General features: G+C 41.2%; 1 protein-coding gene across 2 annotated transcripts in view; it reads right to left on the minus strand.

Moving 5' to 3' along the window:
* RAVER2 (ribonucleoprotein, PTB binding 2) overlaps positions 1-15,041 on the minus strand; it is a 137,264-nt gene that overhangs the window by 104,805 nt on the left and 17,418 nt on the right. For both annotated transcript variants that reach the window (XM_025288541.3, XM_025288540.3), the window contains exon 2: positions 2,897-2,963. In XM_025288541.3, coding sequence (XP_025144326.3) covers positions 2,897-2,963 — 67 coding nt within the window. The remainder of the gene's footprint in view (positions 1-2,896; positions 2,964-15,041) is intronic.

A 15,041-nucleotide genomic window follows, 5' to 3' on the forward strand; every position in this document is an offset into this window, starting at 1 on the left:
GTCACGTCCAACTCTCTGTGGCCCCATGGACTATACAGTATACTGCATAGTCCATGGAATTCTCCAGGCCAGAATACTGGAGTGGATAGCCTTTCCCTTCTCCAGGGATTTTCCAAACCCAGGGATCGAACCCAGGTCTCCCGTATTGTAGGTAGATTCTTTACTAGCTGAGCCACAAGGGAAGCCCATAAAACTTTCAATCTCTCCATCAAATCTGAATGAAAGTCTTTCTTTCTATAGTATTCTTGGTTGTAGGTTCTTCCCTTTCATCACTTTAAATATATTGTGCCACTCCCTTCTTGCCTGCATAGTTTCTGCGGAAAAGTCAGCTGATTGCCTTACAGGAGTTTCCTTGTACATAACTTACTACTTTTCCCTTGCTGCTTTTTATACTGTCTTTATCCTTATTTTTTGCCATTTTAATTACAAAGTGTCTTGCTGTGGTCCTCTTTGGGTTGGCCCTGTTTGACACTCTCTGTGCTTCCTGTATCTGAATGTTTGTTTTCTTTCTCAGGTTAGGGAAGCTTTTCAATTATTATGTCTTCAAATATGTTCTCTGCCTCTTTCTCTCTCTTCTCCTTTTGGGATCTCTATAATGTTAGTGTGCCTGATGTTGTCTCTGAGGTCTTTTAAACTGTCCTCATTTCTTTTTATTCTTTTTTCTGTTAAGCATCAGTAATTTCCACTCCTGTCTTCCAGCTCATTGATTCATTCCTCTTATCATTTAATCTACTTTTGATCCCTTCTGGCGTAGTAGAAGGAATCCACCATCCTGCTATTCTTTATTTCAGTTACTGCATTCTTTATCTCTGTTTGGTTCTTTTTATAAATTTTCTGATCCTTTGTTAAAAACATCTAACTTCTTACTCTGTATAATCTATCTTCTCCCAAGTTCTCTGATCATCTTTACAATCACTACCTTGACTATTTCTCAAGGAGACAGCCTATCTCCACTTCACATAGCTCTTACTGGAGTTTTATTCTCGCTTGTTCTTTTGGAACAGGCTCTTTTGGCACTTCATTTTGTCTAATTTGCTGGTTTTTTTCCTACGTATCTGGTAGGGTGGTTACACCCTGACTTGGGAGGAGTGGCCTTTTGTAGGAGACGTCCTATGTGTATCGACAGTGCACTCCCGTCTGGCCGCCAGAGCTATATGCCCTACGGGTGCCCCCTATGTGAGCTGCATGCGTCCTTCTGTTGTGGCAGGCTGACCACTGCAGGAAGTCCGGTAGGTGTGGCTACCTGGTCCAGCCGGTTGCCAGGCCCTGCATTGTGAAGAAGCTGCTGATGCTGGTTGGTGGGACCATGTCACAAGCTGAGGAGTCAGTGCTGGCTCTCTCATGGGCAAAGATGAGTTCTGGGAAAGGGGTGGTTGCAGGACCAGGGTTCCTGATTTAGTTTTGGACTGCTGGTGGAGGGGCTGCTTCCTGACATGGCTGGCTGTAGGTTCTGGGGTGTCCCAAAGCTGGTGCTGTTCCACTGCCTGGATTCTGGGGCAACTGGGTAAGTAGTCCAAGAGCTGGTGTTGGCCTGCTGATGGGCGGAGCTGGGACCCAGGGTGTCCCAGGGCTGGTGCCTGCTCATCGGCAGACAAAGCTAGGCACTGCCCTCTCCCCCCACCAGGTTTTTCAGCTGCAGTGCCCTGGGAGTTCCAAATCTGGTGTCAACCCACTGGTGGAGGGTGCTGGATCCTGCATGCTAAGGGGCAGAAGGTGTCCCAGAACTGATATTGGCCTGGTGCTGGGCAGAGCCAGGGCATGAGGGGTCCTGGGGCTGATATCATCCTGTTGTGTGTTGGTTAAATTCTGACAGGGCAGGCTGCAGTGATGTGGTGGCCCAGAGGCTGATGGAGGCCTGCCTGCTGGTGGGCAGGATTGGGATCCAGAGACTCCCAGGACTGGTGCTGGCCCACCAGTAGGTAAAGCTGGGTTCTGGGGTTTGTGCCGGCCAACTGGTAGACAGAGTTGTGTCCTGGGGTCTCTGGCTACAGGGCCCAAGGGGTCCCAGAGCTAGGGATGGCTCACTGGTGGATGGAGTCATGTCCCAGGATCTTCAATTGAAGGGCCCTGAGTATCCTTGAGCTGGTTTTAGTCCATCGGTGTGTGGGGCTGGTTCTCAATACAATTGGCTCTGGAGTCCTAGGTGTCCTAAAGCTTGTGTTGACTTCCTGGTAGGTGGGGCTGGATTCTAGGGAACCTGGTTGAGGGGCCCAAGGTGTCTCAGAGCTGATGCTAGACTGCTGGTGATGGGCTAGGTCCTGCCATGGCAGGCTATGGGGCTATGGTGGGCTTGGGGCTGGTGTCTGCCCACTGGTGAGTAAGGCTGGTTGAGAGGCTACAGCCAGCCCACCGGTGGGCAGAGCCAGAGCCCAAGGGGGTCCTTCCCACTGGTGGCTGGCTGCAGGGCCCCAGGGGTCCCAGGGCTACTGATATGTAGAACTGGGTCCTGGCTGCTCTGGTGGACAGGGCCTGGCGTCAGGGTGGCTGACACCAGAGTGGCTCAAGGGGGCTTAAGGCAACCTGCCTATTAATTAGGGGGGCTGTGTTCCTACCCTGTTAGTTGCTTGGCCTGATGCATCCCAGCAGTGGTCCAGAAAGGTTGGTGAGCAGGGCCAGGTCAGACACTAATAACCTAGATGGAGGATTCTAAAGTGGTTCTTGCCAGCACCAGTGTCCATGTGGTAGAATGAACTCCCTAAAGCTGCATTAATTTATGTGACTAAAATTTAGAATAATTATATTACCTTCAGAAAATAAATTATGTAACGTGTATATGATTTAATGTTTAAGAAATTCAGAGATTAGTTTAAGAATAAAAAGACATTTAGCTTTTTTGCTCTATAATGACAACATGCAGAATTAAAATAAAATCAGGTGCTTAGAATAGAATTCTTACCTGTTCGCTTATTTCTGTCCACATAACAGTATTTTAATTCATAGTCTTGTAATAAATCATGAACTTCCTGAAAGAGACAAACATGAACTCAATGAACACACGAGTGCAGATGGTGGATAATCCATCTGTATTAGCCTACCACCACTACCATCACCATTCCCCATGTAAAAGTCTTCTGTGGTTCTCTATCACTCATTTAAATTAAAGGCATGCAAGGCCCACCAGACCTGGCACCAACTTACCTCTTCAAATAGATCTCCCAACATACTTCTACATATGCCCACATTCCTGCTCAGATGAACACCTCCTCTCTCAAGAGTATACCATGTACAATCTTCATTCTGAATTTATGCTGACACCTTGAACTTCCATGGGGCAAACAACTACTACAGATCCCAAATTCACCTGGAATCACATGCATCCTTTGAAATCCCAGCTCAAATATTCTTCTATGAAGATTTTTTTTCTAATTCTTTCCCACAGTACATCACCTCTATGCTAACATTGGTCATACTTTATGCCTCTCTTACAGAAATGTTAAACATTTCTACTTGGGTACTACAAACTGAGTTTTTACAAGTATTACACTTGTAGAGGGCTTCCCTGGTAGCTCAGGAATCTGCCTGCAATGCAGGAGAGCCTGGTTCAAATCAAAGGGGACTCAAAGGGGACCTTTGAGTCAGGAAGGTCCCCTGGAGAAGGGATAGGCTCCACACTCCAGTATTCTTGGGTTTCCCGAGTAGCTCAGATGGTAAAGTATCCACCTGCAATGTGGGAAACCTGGGTTCAATCACTGGGTTGGGAAGATTCCCTGGAGGAGGGCATGACAAACCACTTCAGTATTCTTGCCTGGAGAATCCCCCTAGTGGGCTATAGTCCATGGGGTCACAGAGTCAGACACAACTGAGTGACTAAGCACACACACATCTGTAGATGGTAATACCAATATGAAGAATAAACAAACATAAAATAAAACCTAACTTAGAGATCCCTGGAAATGAAGTAATAACCCTCAAGTTACAGTATATAGCCCAATTTCTTTCCCCTCAGTTCCCCAAGATGTTTAAACTGGTTTTCTGGTTTGTTCAGCTTGTATTACTCGTCCATTCTGAATTCTTAAATTCTGATATCATAACTTCCATCCACCTGGGAAAATACACTATATTTTGTCTATTTCTCTAATCAAATGAAGTTGCTCAGTCATGTCTGACTCTTTGCAACCCCCTGGACTGTAGCCCTCCAGGCTCCTCTGTCCATGGAATTTTCCAGACCAGAATACTGGAGTGGGTTCCATTTCCTTCTCCAGGGGATCTTCCCAACCCAGGGATTGAACCCAGGTCTCCTACAGGCAGATGCTTTAACCTCTGAGCCACCAGGGAAGCCCAATTTCTCTAATACCTTCTATTAAATTGATACTACTTGAGTACAGGAACTATATTTTATCTGTATATTACCCATATTGCTTTGAATATACTAGGCACTCACATAAACATTAAAGTAAATATAATTTGCCATTCATTTGATATTAGGCCTTGAAAATTTTACTCATAATATACAACAGATATCATTATTACTTTTTAAAGGAATTGAACTATCACATTACTGAACGTTTGGACCCAGATAGAGAGTGGTACAGCCAACCTGTTCTGTATTACAAACAAATACACTAAACAGACATAAGTGCTAGGGTGTTAAGTCTGCAACCTATCAATAATTAATTCAAGAATAATAATTCTTATTACTACTATTTTTATACTTAACATTCACTCAGTTTTTACTAGGTACCAGAGCATTGAAGTCACCCTTTTATTAAAAACACAGGAAACCACAGAGGAGAGAAAATTCAAGCAACTTGCCAAAGTCTTACACTTAGTCAATTTCTGAGTGTAGATTCACCAACTGGTTAGGTTCCAGGGAACTATACTCTTAACCGCTATGCTATACTGACTTATTCCTTCTAGGATTAACTAAAAATAGTACACTGCCACAGATAGTTAAAAGACCAATAGCTCTAGTGCCTTAATAAGGGATCAACTGGAAATGAAAAATAAATAAGAGGGTAGTTTCAAATTGAGAAACACTTTCTCTTTCAACCCAATGTAAGGGGGTGGGGAAACTGACATAACAGGCATAGGATAAAACAAGCTGGGTGAAAAAAAGACAATCATCTTTTATATAAGAAAGATAAGAAAGGCAAAGTTGACAATTTAGTATTCTTTATTAGTCAATATTTTAAAATATATATACTTACCAATTGTGTAAAATACTGTTTGATGAATTATATAGTAATACAATCAATATACAGTTTATATATAACTATGATAATTTTTTATCTTGTAAGCATCAACATCTTATTGGACTTAGAAAACAGCGTAAGAAACTCACTAAGAAAACGTAACTCTCTCAATAGCATACCCTACACATCTTGCTAACAGGCTAATTGAATACTTTATATAGAAGGTGACACAGTTTTGTTTGAAGGCATCAAGTGTATGCTTTCAGTTGCACAAACTCTAATCTCTCATTTCACTAGTTAACAGCTGTCAAATGCCAGACAAAGAAAACATGATACCACTCTTCACTTTATCAAGTATCCAAAAACAATGACATGTTATATTACTCATTTAGCTGAGAGAACCACCTGAGAGAGATCTTAAGTTTTCAAGGATGCATTTTTGCAAGTTGAAAATTTTATTTTTAAAATACCCATATTTCTAAGCACAGCTTTCCCATGTATCAGATGTGGAATACAGACTTCGCCAACTCAGAAAGTTTACAAAACTTCCTGCAAAGAAAAAAAAGAATTATTTTTCCCCATGCCCTGGTTGCTCTGACCCAGGAAAAAGTAGGTCACTCCTCAATTTGAGCCTTGGCAAGTTGGCCAAATTAAAAACTTAAAACCTGAAAGAGAGTCCTGACAACCATTTGCCAAAATCCGACTATGATACACATCACACGAAACTGAAAGTACTAAGATCACGTCTCCGTCTTCTAATGTAGCTTTAGGATACTTCTATGAATTTACAAACTAACTTTAAGGAATGAAGTTGCACATTTGATGAAGATGCTTTGTCCTCTGACTAGCAATATCTGCTATACATTTCTTACAGTAGGATGAGCTCATTAAAACTGGTAACTGTTAGATAGCTTTAGTAATCTATTTCCAGACCAGACTCACCATCACTCCCTGGAACTGAAAAGTTTTCCACATATGCAGTGTTTTCTGGGAAGAGGTTCAATAACTTTCAGCTCAAAGCAGTCAGACAATAAACCCCCAAAAGTTAAACAACCATTGTTTCAGCTCATCTGGACCTCTTCTTGATTGAAAGCCAGCCTTAGTTTTAAATCTGAATCACATTGTCTTCTAAGCCCTTCACAGACTTTAAATCAGCTATATATAGAGAGAGAGAAAGAGAGAGAGACTATAAAAACAACTTTCATATATTAAAACACTCTTCTTTAAAATTTCACTTTTTTTTTGGAATGAAAAAAATATTGGGATGGCCAAAAAGTTCATCTGTGTTTTTCTGTAAGATGGGACCCAAATGAACTTTTTGGTCAACCCAATATTTTTATTTATGTTCTTATAAAATGTAAAATGATTTGATAATACAAAAGGATTATCCATAACATATAATATGAGGCATTATAATGAAATAAGCACCCAGGAGTTCAACAGCAAACTTAACACTGTTCTATCCCACTATGTCTTCCTTCACTGACCCATCCCCCATAGCTAGAGTCCTCACACAGGTTTGTATTCCCTAACAATATATTCTGTTGGTTTGTTTCTGAGCTTTAATAAAAATGGTATTATGCTATTTTAATCTTCTGTGCCTTGTGTTTTATACTCAATATTATGTTTTTAAAATTCACTCATGATCCACATGGCTACTGTGCATTTATTCACTACTGAATATTCTGTGACTATTTATACTATGGAATATTTATTCCATTCTGTGACTTCAGTATGATTTACTGATCCACTTTTCTATCAATGAATACTTGATTTGTTTCCAGGCTGCTGTTGTTTTGCTACTTTTACATATATATATTTAAAATTCCTATCACCTTCTTGTAAACTTTACATATCTCCTGGTGTTCATGGGCAAAAATTTCTGAAGGCGTGAACGTCCTATATATACATCTTTATAAGAAAGTGCCAACTTCTCTATCAGAATGACCATTACAGTTTACATTCCCATCAATAAATGAGAGTCCTTACAATGCTTGGTCTTAGAAGATACTTAAATTTTGTCAATTTAGTGGATATAAAGTCATACTTCCTTGTGCTCTTGATTTGCACTCCCTCGATTAATAAGGCAGGGCACTGTGATGGTTAGTTTTATATGTGAACTTGGCTAAAGACTCTAGTTATTAAACTCAATAATCTAGGTGTTGCTGTAAAGGTATTTTATAGATATGATTAATATCTACAATCAGCTTACTCTAAAGTGAAGGAGATCCCCTTGAATAATATGGGTGGGTCCCATCTAATCAACTGAAGACCTGAAGAGAAAAACGGGTATTCTGAAGAAGAAATCCTGCCTTAAGATTGTAGCATCAGGGCTCCCAGGGTGGACCAGAGGTTAAGAATCCATCTTCCAACACAGGGGCTATAGGTTCTATCCTTGGTTAGGGAACTAAGACTGCACAGGCCACGGTGCAATTAAGCTCATGTGCTGCAACTACTGAGCCCACGCACTCTAGATCCTGGGCCAAATTAGACAGAAGTCCATACACCACAAGGAAGATCCCATGCAGCCAAATAAATAAGACTGTAGCATCAACACCTGCCTGAGTTTCTAACCTGTTGGTATGCCTCACGGATTTTAGATTAGGCCACCCCCTCAATCAACCAATCAACTTCTCTATGTATGTCAGATCAGTTCAGTTGCTCAGTCATGTCCAACTCTGTGACACCATGGACTGCAGCACCCCAGGCTTCCCTGTTCATCACCAACATCCAGAGCTTGCTCAAACTCATGTCCATCAAGTTGGTGATGCCATCCAACCACTTTATTCTCTGTCGTCCCCTTCTCCTCCTGCCTTCAATCTTTTCCAGCACCAGAGTCTTTTTCAAATGAGTCAGCTCTCTGCATCAGGTGGCCAAAGTATTGGAGTTTCAGCTTCAACATCAGTCCCTCCAATGAACACCCAGGACTAATCTCCTTTAGGATGGACTGGTTGGATCTCCTTGCAGTCCAAGGGACTCTCAAGAGTCTTCTCCAACACCACAGTTCAAAAGCATCAATTCTTAGGTACTCAGCTTTCTTCAACTTTCACATCCACAATGACTACTGGAAAAACCACAGCTTTGACTAGACAGACCTCTGTCCACAAAGTAATGTCTCTGCTTTTAAATATGTTGTCTAGGTTGGTCATAGCTTTTCTTCCAAGGAGCAAGCATCTTTTAATTTCATGGCTGCAGTCACCATCTGCAGTGATTTTGGAGCTCAAGAAAATAAAGTCTCTCACTGTTTCCATTATTTTCCCATCTATTTGCCATGAAGTGATGGGACCAGATGCCATGATCTTAGTTTTTTGAATGCTGAGTTTTAAGCCAACTTTTTCACTCTCCTCTTTCACATTCATCAAGAGGCTTTTTAGTTCTTCTTCACTTTCTGCCATAAGGGTGGTGTCATCTGCATATCTGAGGTTATTGATATTTCTCCCAGCAATCTTAATTCCAGCTTGTGCTTCATCCAGCCCAGCATTTGCATGATGTACTCTGCATATAAATTAAATAAGCAGGGTGACAATATTCAGCTTTGACTTATTCCTTTCCCAATTTGGAACCAGTCTGTTGTTCCATGTCCAGTTCTAACTGTTGCTTCTTGATCTGCATATAGGTTTCTCAGGAGGCAGGTAAAGTGGTCTGGTATTCCCATCTCTTGAAGAATTTTCCACAGTTTGTTGTGATCCACACAGTCCAAGGCTTCGGCGTAGTCAATAAAGCAAAAGTAGGTGTTTTTCTGGAACCCTCTTGCTTTTTCGATGAGCCAACGGATGTTGGCACTTTGATCTCTGGTTCCTTTGCCTTTTCTAAATCCTTGAACATCTGGAAGTTCATGGTTCATGTACTGTTGAAGCCTGGCTTGGAGAACTTTGAGCATTACTTTGCTAGCATGTGAGATGAGTGCAATTGTGCAGTAGTTTTAACATTCTTTGCCATTGTCTTTCTTTGGGATTGGAGTGAAAACTGACCTTTTCCAGTCCTGTGGCCACTGCTGAGCTTTCCAAATTTGCTGGCATACTACATTTTGCTGGCATATTTGCTCATGTATGCATATAAATACAAATTAATATAAATATTATATATAATTTACTGTTTTCCAAAAGTTGTAAAATGCTTTATTCACTTAGTTTTTAGTCAGTTAGAGTTAGCTACATTATTCCAGCCATAAAGTGATTCTGGTATTGCCATTAATCTCATAGGGAAATTTTTAAATATTTTACCATTGAATATGATTGCTTTTGGTTTCTGGAGATATTCTTTAAGTTTGGGAACCTTCTATTCCTATTTGCTATGAGTTTTTATTATGAATGGGTATTAAATGTTATCAGTAGTTTTTTCTACATATATTGCAATGACTTAAATCCTATCTTCATGCCAGGGGTTGCCAAATTTTTATTTCCACCTCAGATGTCTCTCTGAGGAGCCACACCTATATATGCCATTGCTTGCTTAGAACTACCTTTGTTCTAAGGTAGTTCAGTTCAGTCACTCAGTCGTGTCCAACTCTTCGCGACCCCATGAATTGCAGCATACCAGGCCTCCCTGTCCATCACCAACTCCTGGAGTTCACTCAGACTCACGTCCATTGAGTCAGTGATGCCATCCAGCCATCTCATCCTCTGTTGTCCCCTTCTCCTCCTGCCCCCAATCCCTCCCAGAATCAGAGTCTTTTCCAATGAGTCAACTCTTCGCATGACGTGGTCAAAGTACTGGAGTTTCAGCTTTAGCATCATTCCCTGCAAAGAAATGCCAGGGCTGATCTCCTTCAGAATGGACTGGTTGGATCTCCTTGCAGTCCAAGGGACTCTCAAGAGTCTTCTCCAACACCACAGTTCAAAAGCATCAATTCTTCGGTGCTCAGCCTTCTTCACAGTCCAACTCTCACATCCATACATGACCACAGGAAAAACCATAGCCTTGACTAGACAGACCTTTGTCGGCAAAGTGATATCTCTGCTTTTGAATATGCTATCTAGGTTGGACATAATTTTCTTTCCAAGGAGTAAGCGTCTTTTAATTTCATGGCGGCAGTCACCATCTGCAGTGATTTTGGAGCCCCCCAAAATAAAGTCTGACACTGTTTTCACTGTTTCCCCATCTATTTCCCATGAAGTGATGGGACCAGATGCCATGATCTTCGTTTTCTGAATGTTGAGCTTTAAGCCAACTTTTTCACTCTCTACTTTCACTTTCATCAAGAGGCTTTTGAGTTCCTCTTCACTTTCTGCCATAAGGGTGGTGTCATCTGCATATCTGAGGTTATTGATATTTCTCCCAGCAATCTTGATTCCACCTTGTGTTTCTTCCAGTCCAGCATTTCTTATGATGTACTCTGCATAAAAGTTAAATAAGCAGGGTGACAATATACAGCCTTGGCGGACTCCTTTTTCTCTTTGGAACCAGTCTGTTGTTCCATGTCCAGTTCTAACTGTTGCTTCCTGAACTGCATACAGATTTCTCAAGAGGCAGGTCAGGTGGTCTGATATTCCCATCTCTTTCAGAATTTTCCAGTTTATCGTGATCCACATAGTCAAAGGCTTTGGCATAGTCAATAAAGCAGAAAATAGATGTTTTTCTGGAACTCTCTTGCTTTTTCCATGATCCAGCAGATGTTGGCAATTTGATCTCTGGTTCCTCTCCCTTTTCTAAAACCAGCTTGAACATCAGGAAGTTCACCGTCCTTTGAATGTTACACACCTGATAATACTTTTTTTGGGCCCAACACAAGGCCATATACATTTCATGATATTGAGTGAATAAAGTGTGAAAGAAAGTGAAGTTGCTCAGTTGTGTCTGACTCTTTGCGACCCTATGGACTGTAGCCTACCAGGCTCTTCAGTCCATGGGATTTTCCAGGCAAGAATACTGGAGTGGATTGCCATTTTCTTCTCCAGGAGATCTTCCTGACCCAGGGATTGAACCCAGGTCTCCAGCACTGTAGAAGGACGCTTTACTGTCTGAGCCACCAGGAAAGTCACCTTGGCTGAGTAAATGTGGTGTCAATTTAACTCAGCTAAATTTTTAACAGCTTTCAATGCAGCTGTTTTGCTGGAAAGTTCATTTGAATACCAAGTTTTTGCCAGAGGAACATTTTGACATGGCCTAAAAAAGATTAGTAAACTTTCAATTTTTTATTAGCAGTATAATAATAATAATAATTTACTGAATATTTACTTTATCCCAGGCTTTTTACTGAAATAATCTTGTTTAACCATAACAACCCCATGGTCTGGATTTTTAAGTTGGATATTATTATGGAGTTTATAGCCAAGGTTACTGAGGTCTAGAGAAGGAACTTGTACAGACAATATATAATCAATCTGGGATTCAAACACAATTTGACATACTTTAGACCAAACACACTGAACTATTCTAAATCTTAAGTATCAGTGATACAAAAATAAAATCGATGAACTGTTCATTTCCATCACATTTCTAACGCTTGCTGCTGCTGAGTCACTTCAGTCGTGTCCGACTCTGCGTGACCCCATAGACAGCAGCCCACCAGGCTCCCCCGTCCCTGGGATTCTCCAGGCAAGAACTTACTACATCACTAACCTCCTAACCTTAGAGCAGAGATCAGGGTTAAGAACAAAGTTTGGGAGATAAAAGCAACAATTTTACTTTTTGACATTCAGACGTCTGAATGGAGAAGGCGATGGCACCCCACTGCAGTACTCTTGCCTGGAAAATCCCATGGAAGGAGGAAGGCTGCAGTCCATGGGGTCACTAGGAGTCAGACATGCCTGAGCGACTTCACTTTCACTTTTCACTTTCATGCATTGGAGAAGGAAATGGCAACCCACTCCAGTGTTCTTGCCTGGAGAATCCCAGGGATGGGGGAGCCTGATGGGCTGCCGTCTATGGGGTCGCATAGAAGTCGAATGAAGTGACTTAGCAGCAGCAGACGTCTGAATGCATCACTCTCTTGTTTAAATATTTCAATAGACTCTCGTTTTCTTTAAAATAAAATTCAAATTCTCTTAAATAGCTTACAATCATCCGGTCCTGTTTCATGTGCTAGCCTTATATTGAATCACTACCCTTCTCAAACTCTGCATATTGCTATGGATATTTCTCACCCCTCTCTTTAGCTCCCTTCCCCTAGTTTATTTCTCTCCCCCTGGGTTTCAACTTTAATGAATTTCTCTAAGAAGCCTTTCTGAATCTCTCAAGTGTGGAGTAGATATCCTTCTTCTGTGCCCCCACAGCATTTTTTTTTACTTTTCCCATCATAACACTCATAGCACCCATCATCTGTATTTTAACTGCTTATATACCTGAATCTTCCTTAGATTGCAGGCTTAGTAAATAGCAAATACCATGCATCTGACCTTGTTCGTAAAAAGGTCTCCAAAGTCTAGCAAAAAGCAGACTTTGAATATTTAAATGCATATTTGTTTCTACATATCATCTTTATTAACTCCAATAAAGCATTCTTTTCTGAGATTATTTTACAATCTAAACATAAACCAATATATTGAAAGTGCTCAAAAATTACTCTTTGCAATAACCTGATACATAGCTCACTTCTTTAAAAGAAAATATTTGATCCACCTCCTAAAGCAATGAAAATAAAAACAAAAATAAACAAAAGGGACCTAATTAAACTTAAAAGCTCTAGCACAGCAAAGGAAATCATAAACAAGATGAAAAGACAACCCTCAGGATGAAGAGAAAATATTTGCAAATGAAGCAACAAAGGACTAGTCTCCAAAAGACACAAACACCCCATGCAGCTCAGTATCAGAAAAACAACCCAATCAAAAAACAGGCAGAAGACCTCAGCTGACATCTCTCCAAAGAAGACACATAGATGAAAAGATGCTCAACATCACTAATTGTCAGGGAAATGTAAATCAAAACTACAATGAGGTTATCAATTCACACCAGTCAGAAGGGCTATTATCAAAAAATCCACGAACAATAAGTGCTGGAGAGGATGTGGAGAAAAGGGAACCCTCTTACACTGCCGGTGGGAATGTAAGCTGATATAGCCACTGTGGAGAACAGTTTGGAGATTCCTTGAAAAACTAAACACAGCACTACCGTATGACCCAGCAATCCCACTACTGGGCATATACCCTGAGAAAATCATAATTCAAAAGGACACATGCACCCCGATGTTCACGGCCGCACTAGTCACAATATCCAGGACAAGGAATCAACCTAAATGTGCAATGACAGATGAACAGATAAATAAGGTGTGGTACATACATACAACGGAACACTGAGTGTGTGTCAGTCGCTCAGTTGTGTCCAACTCTGCAACCCCATGGACTGTAGCCCACCAGGCATCTCTGACCATGGAATTTTCCAGGCAAGAATACTGGAGCAGGTTGCCATTCCTTTCACCAGGGGATCTTCCCAACCCAGGGATCAAATCCAGGTCTCCTGTATTGCAGATTCTTTACTGTCTGAGTCATTACTCAGTCACTAAAAGGAACAAAATAGGGTCATTTGTAAAGACATGGATGGGCCTAGAGTCTGTCAAATAGAGTGAAGTCAGAAAAACAAATACTGTGTATTAATGCATATGTGTGGAATATAGAAAAATGGTACAGATGAACCTATTTCCAAGCCAGGAATAGAGACCCAGACATATGGACATAAGGGAAAGAGTGGGGGTGGGACGAATTGGGAGATTGAGATTGACATATATATACTACCACCTAGTTGGAAGCTGCTATAAAGCTCAGAAAGCTCAGTTAGGTGCACCTGAGGCAGGGGCTGGGTGGGGGGGGCACTGGAAGGGAAGTCCAAGAGGGGATATAGGTATGCATATGGCTGATTTACTTGATCGTACAACAGAAACTAACACAACATTTTAAAGCAGCTATATTCCATTTAAAAAAAGTTCTGAGCAAAAAGAAAAAATAAAGTGCTCAAAAAAATTACTCTCTTTACACTAATCTAATACATAACTTACTTCTTTAAAAGAAAATATTAACATACTTCAAATTAATTAATATTATATATCTAGCAATAAAAGGCAGAGAAGGCAATGGCACCCCACTCCAGTACTCTTGCCTGGAAAATCCCACAGTCGGAGGAGCCTGGTAGGCTGCAGTCCATGGGGTCGCTAGGAGTCGGACACAACTGAGCGACTTCATGTTCACTTTTCACTTTCATGCATTGGAGAAGGAAATGGCAACCCACTCCAGTATTCTCGCCTTGAGAATCCCAGGGTTGGGGGAGCCTGGTGGGCTGCCATCTATGGGGTCGCACAGAGTCGGACACGACTGTAGCGACTTAGCAGCAGCAGCAGCAATAAGAGGTTCTCCATGAGCAGTTCTTGCTTACAGACATACCCAAGAGACAGATTTAGATAACCAAAGAAAATGTAGATACATTTGTTAAATCTAATAGATTTAGATAACCAAAGAAAATTTCTTTATTTTCCCAAAGAAAAGCCAGACAGAAATCACAATCTCCTCTTCTCTGACACAAGTGTTTTTCTTTCAAACATCACCTGGATGTATGACTAATTATCAAAAATTAAATTGTTTAAAAATAACCCCCATTTGTTATCTCTCAGTACTGTAGGTCAAAAGTTCTGGCAGGCTCAAATGAATTCTCAGGGTCTCTCAAGGCCAAAATCAAGGTCTTAGGCAGGCTGAGCTCTTATCTGGAAGCTCTAAGGAAGAATGCACTTCCACTCATGAAGTCAGTTAGCAGAATTCAGTTTCTTGCAGTTGTTGAACTGAAGTCCCCATTTTCTTGCTGGTTGTCAGTTGGGGACCACACTCAGCATCTAGAGACGGCTCTAAAATCCTTGTATGTGGACCCTTCCATCTTCAAACTCAGCAACAGTGCATCAAATCCTTCCTGTGCTTCAAATCATCTGACTTCTCCCTCTGCTAACAGCTGGAGAAAATTCTGCTTTCAAAGGACTAGTCAGATATG

This window comes from Bubalus bubalis, chromosome 6 (genome assembly GCF_019923935.1).
Source record: "Bubalus bubalis isolate 160015118507 breed Murrah chromosome 6, NDDB_SH_1, whole genome shotgun sequence".
Taxonomy (NCBI): domain Eukaryota; kingdom Metazoa; phylum Chordata; class Mammalia; order Artiodactyla; family Bovidae; genus Bubalus; species Bubalus bubalis.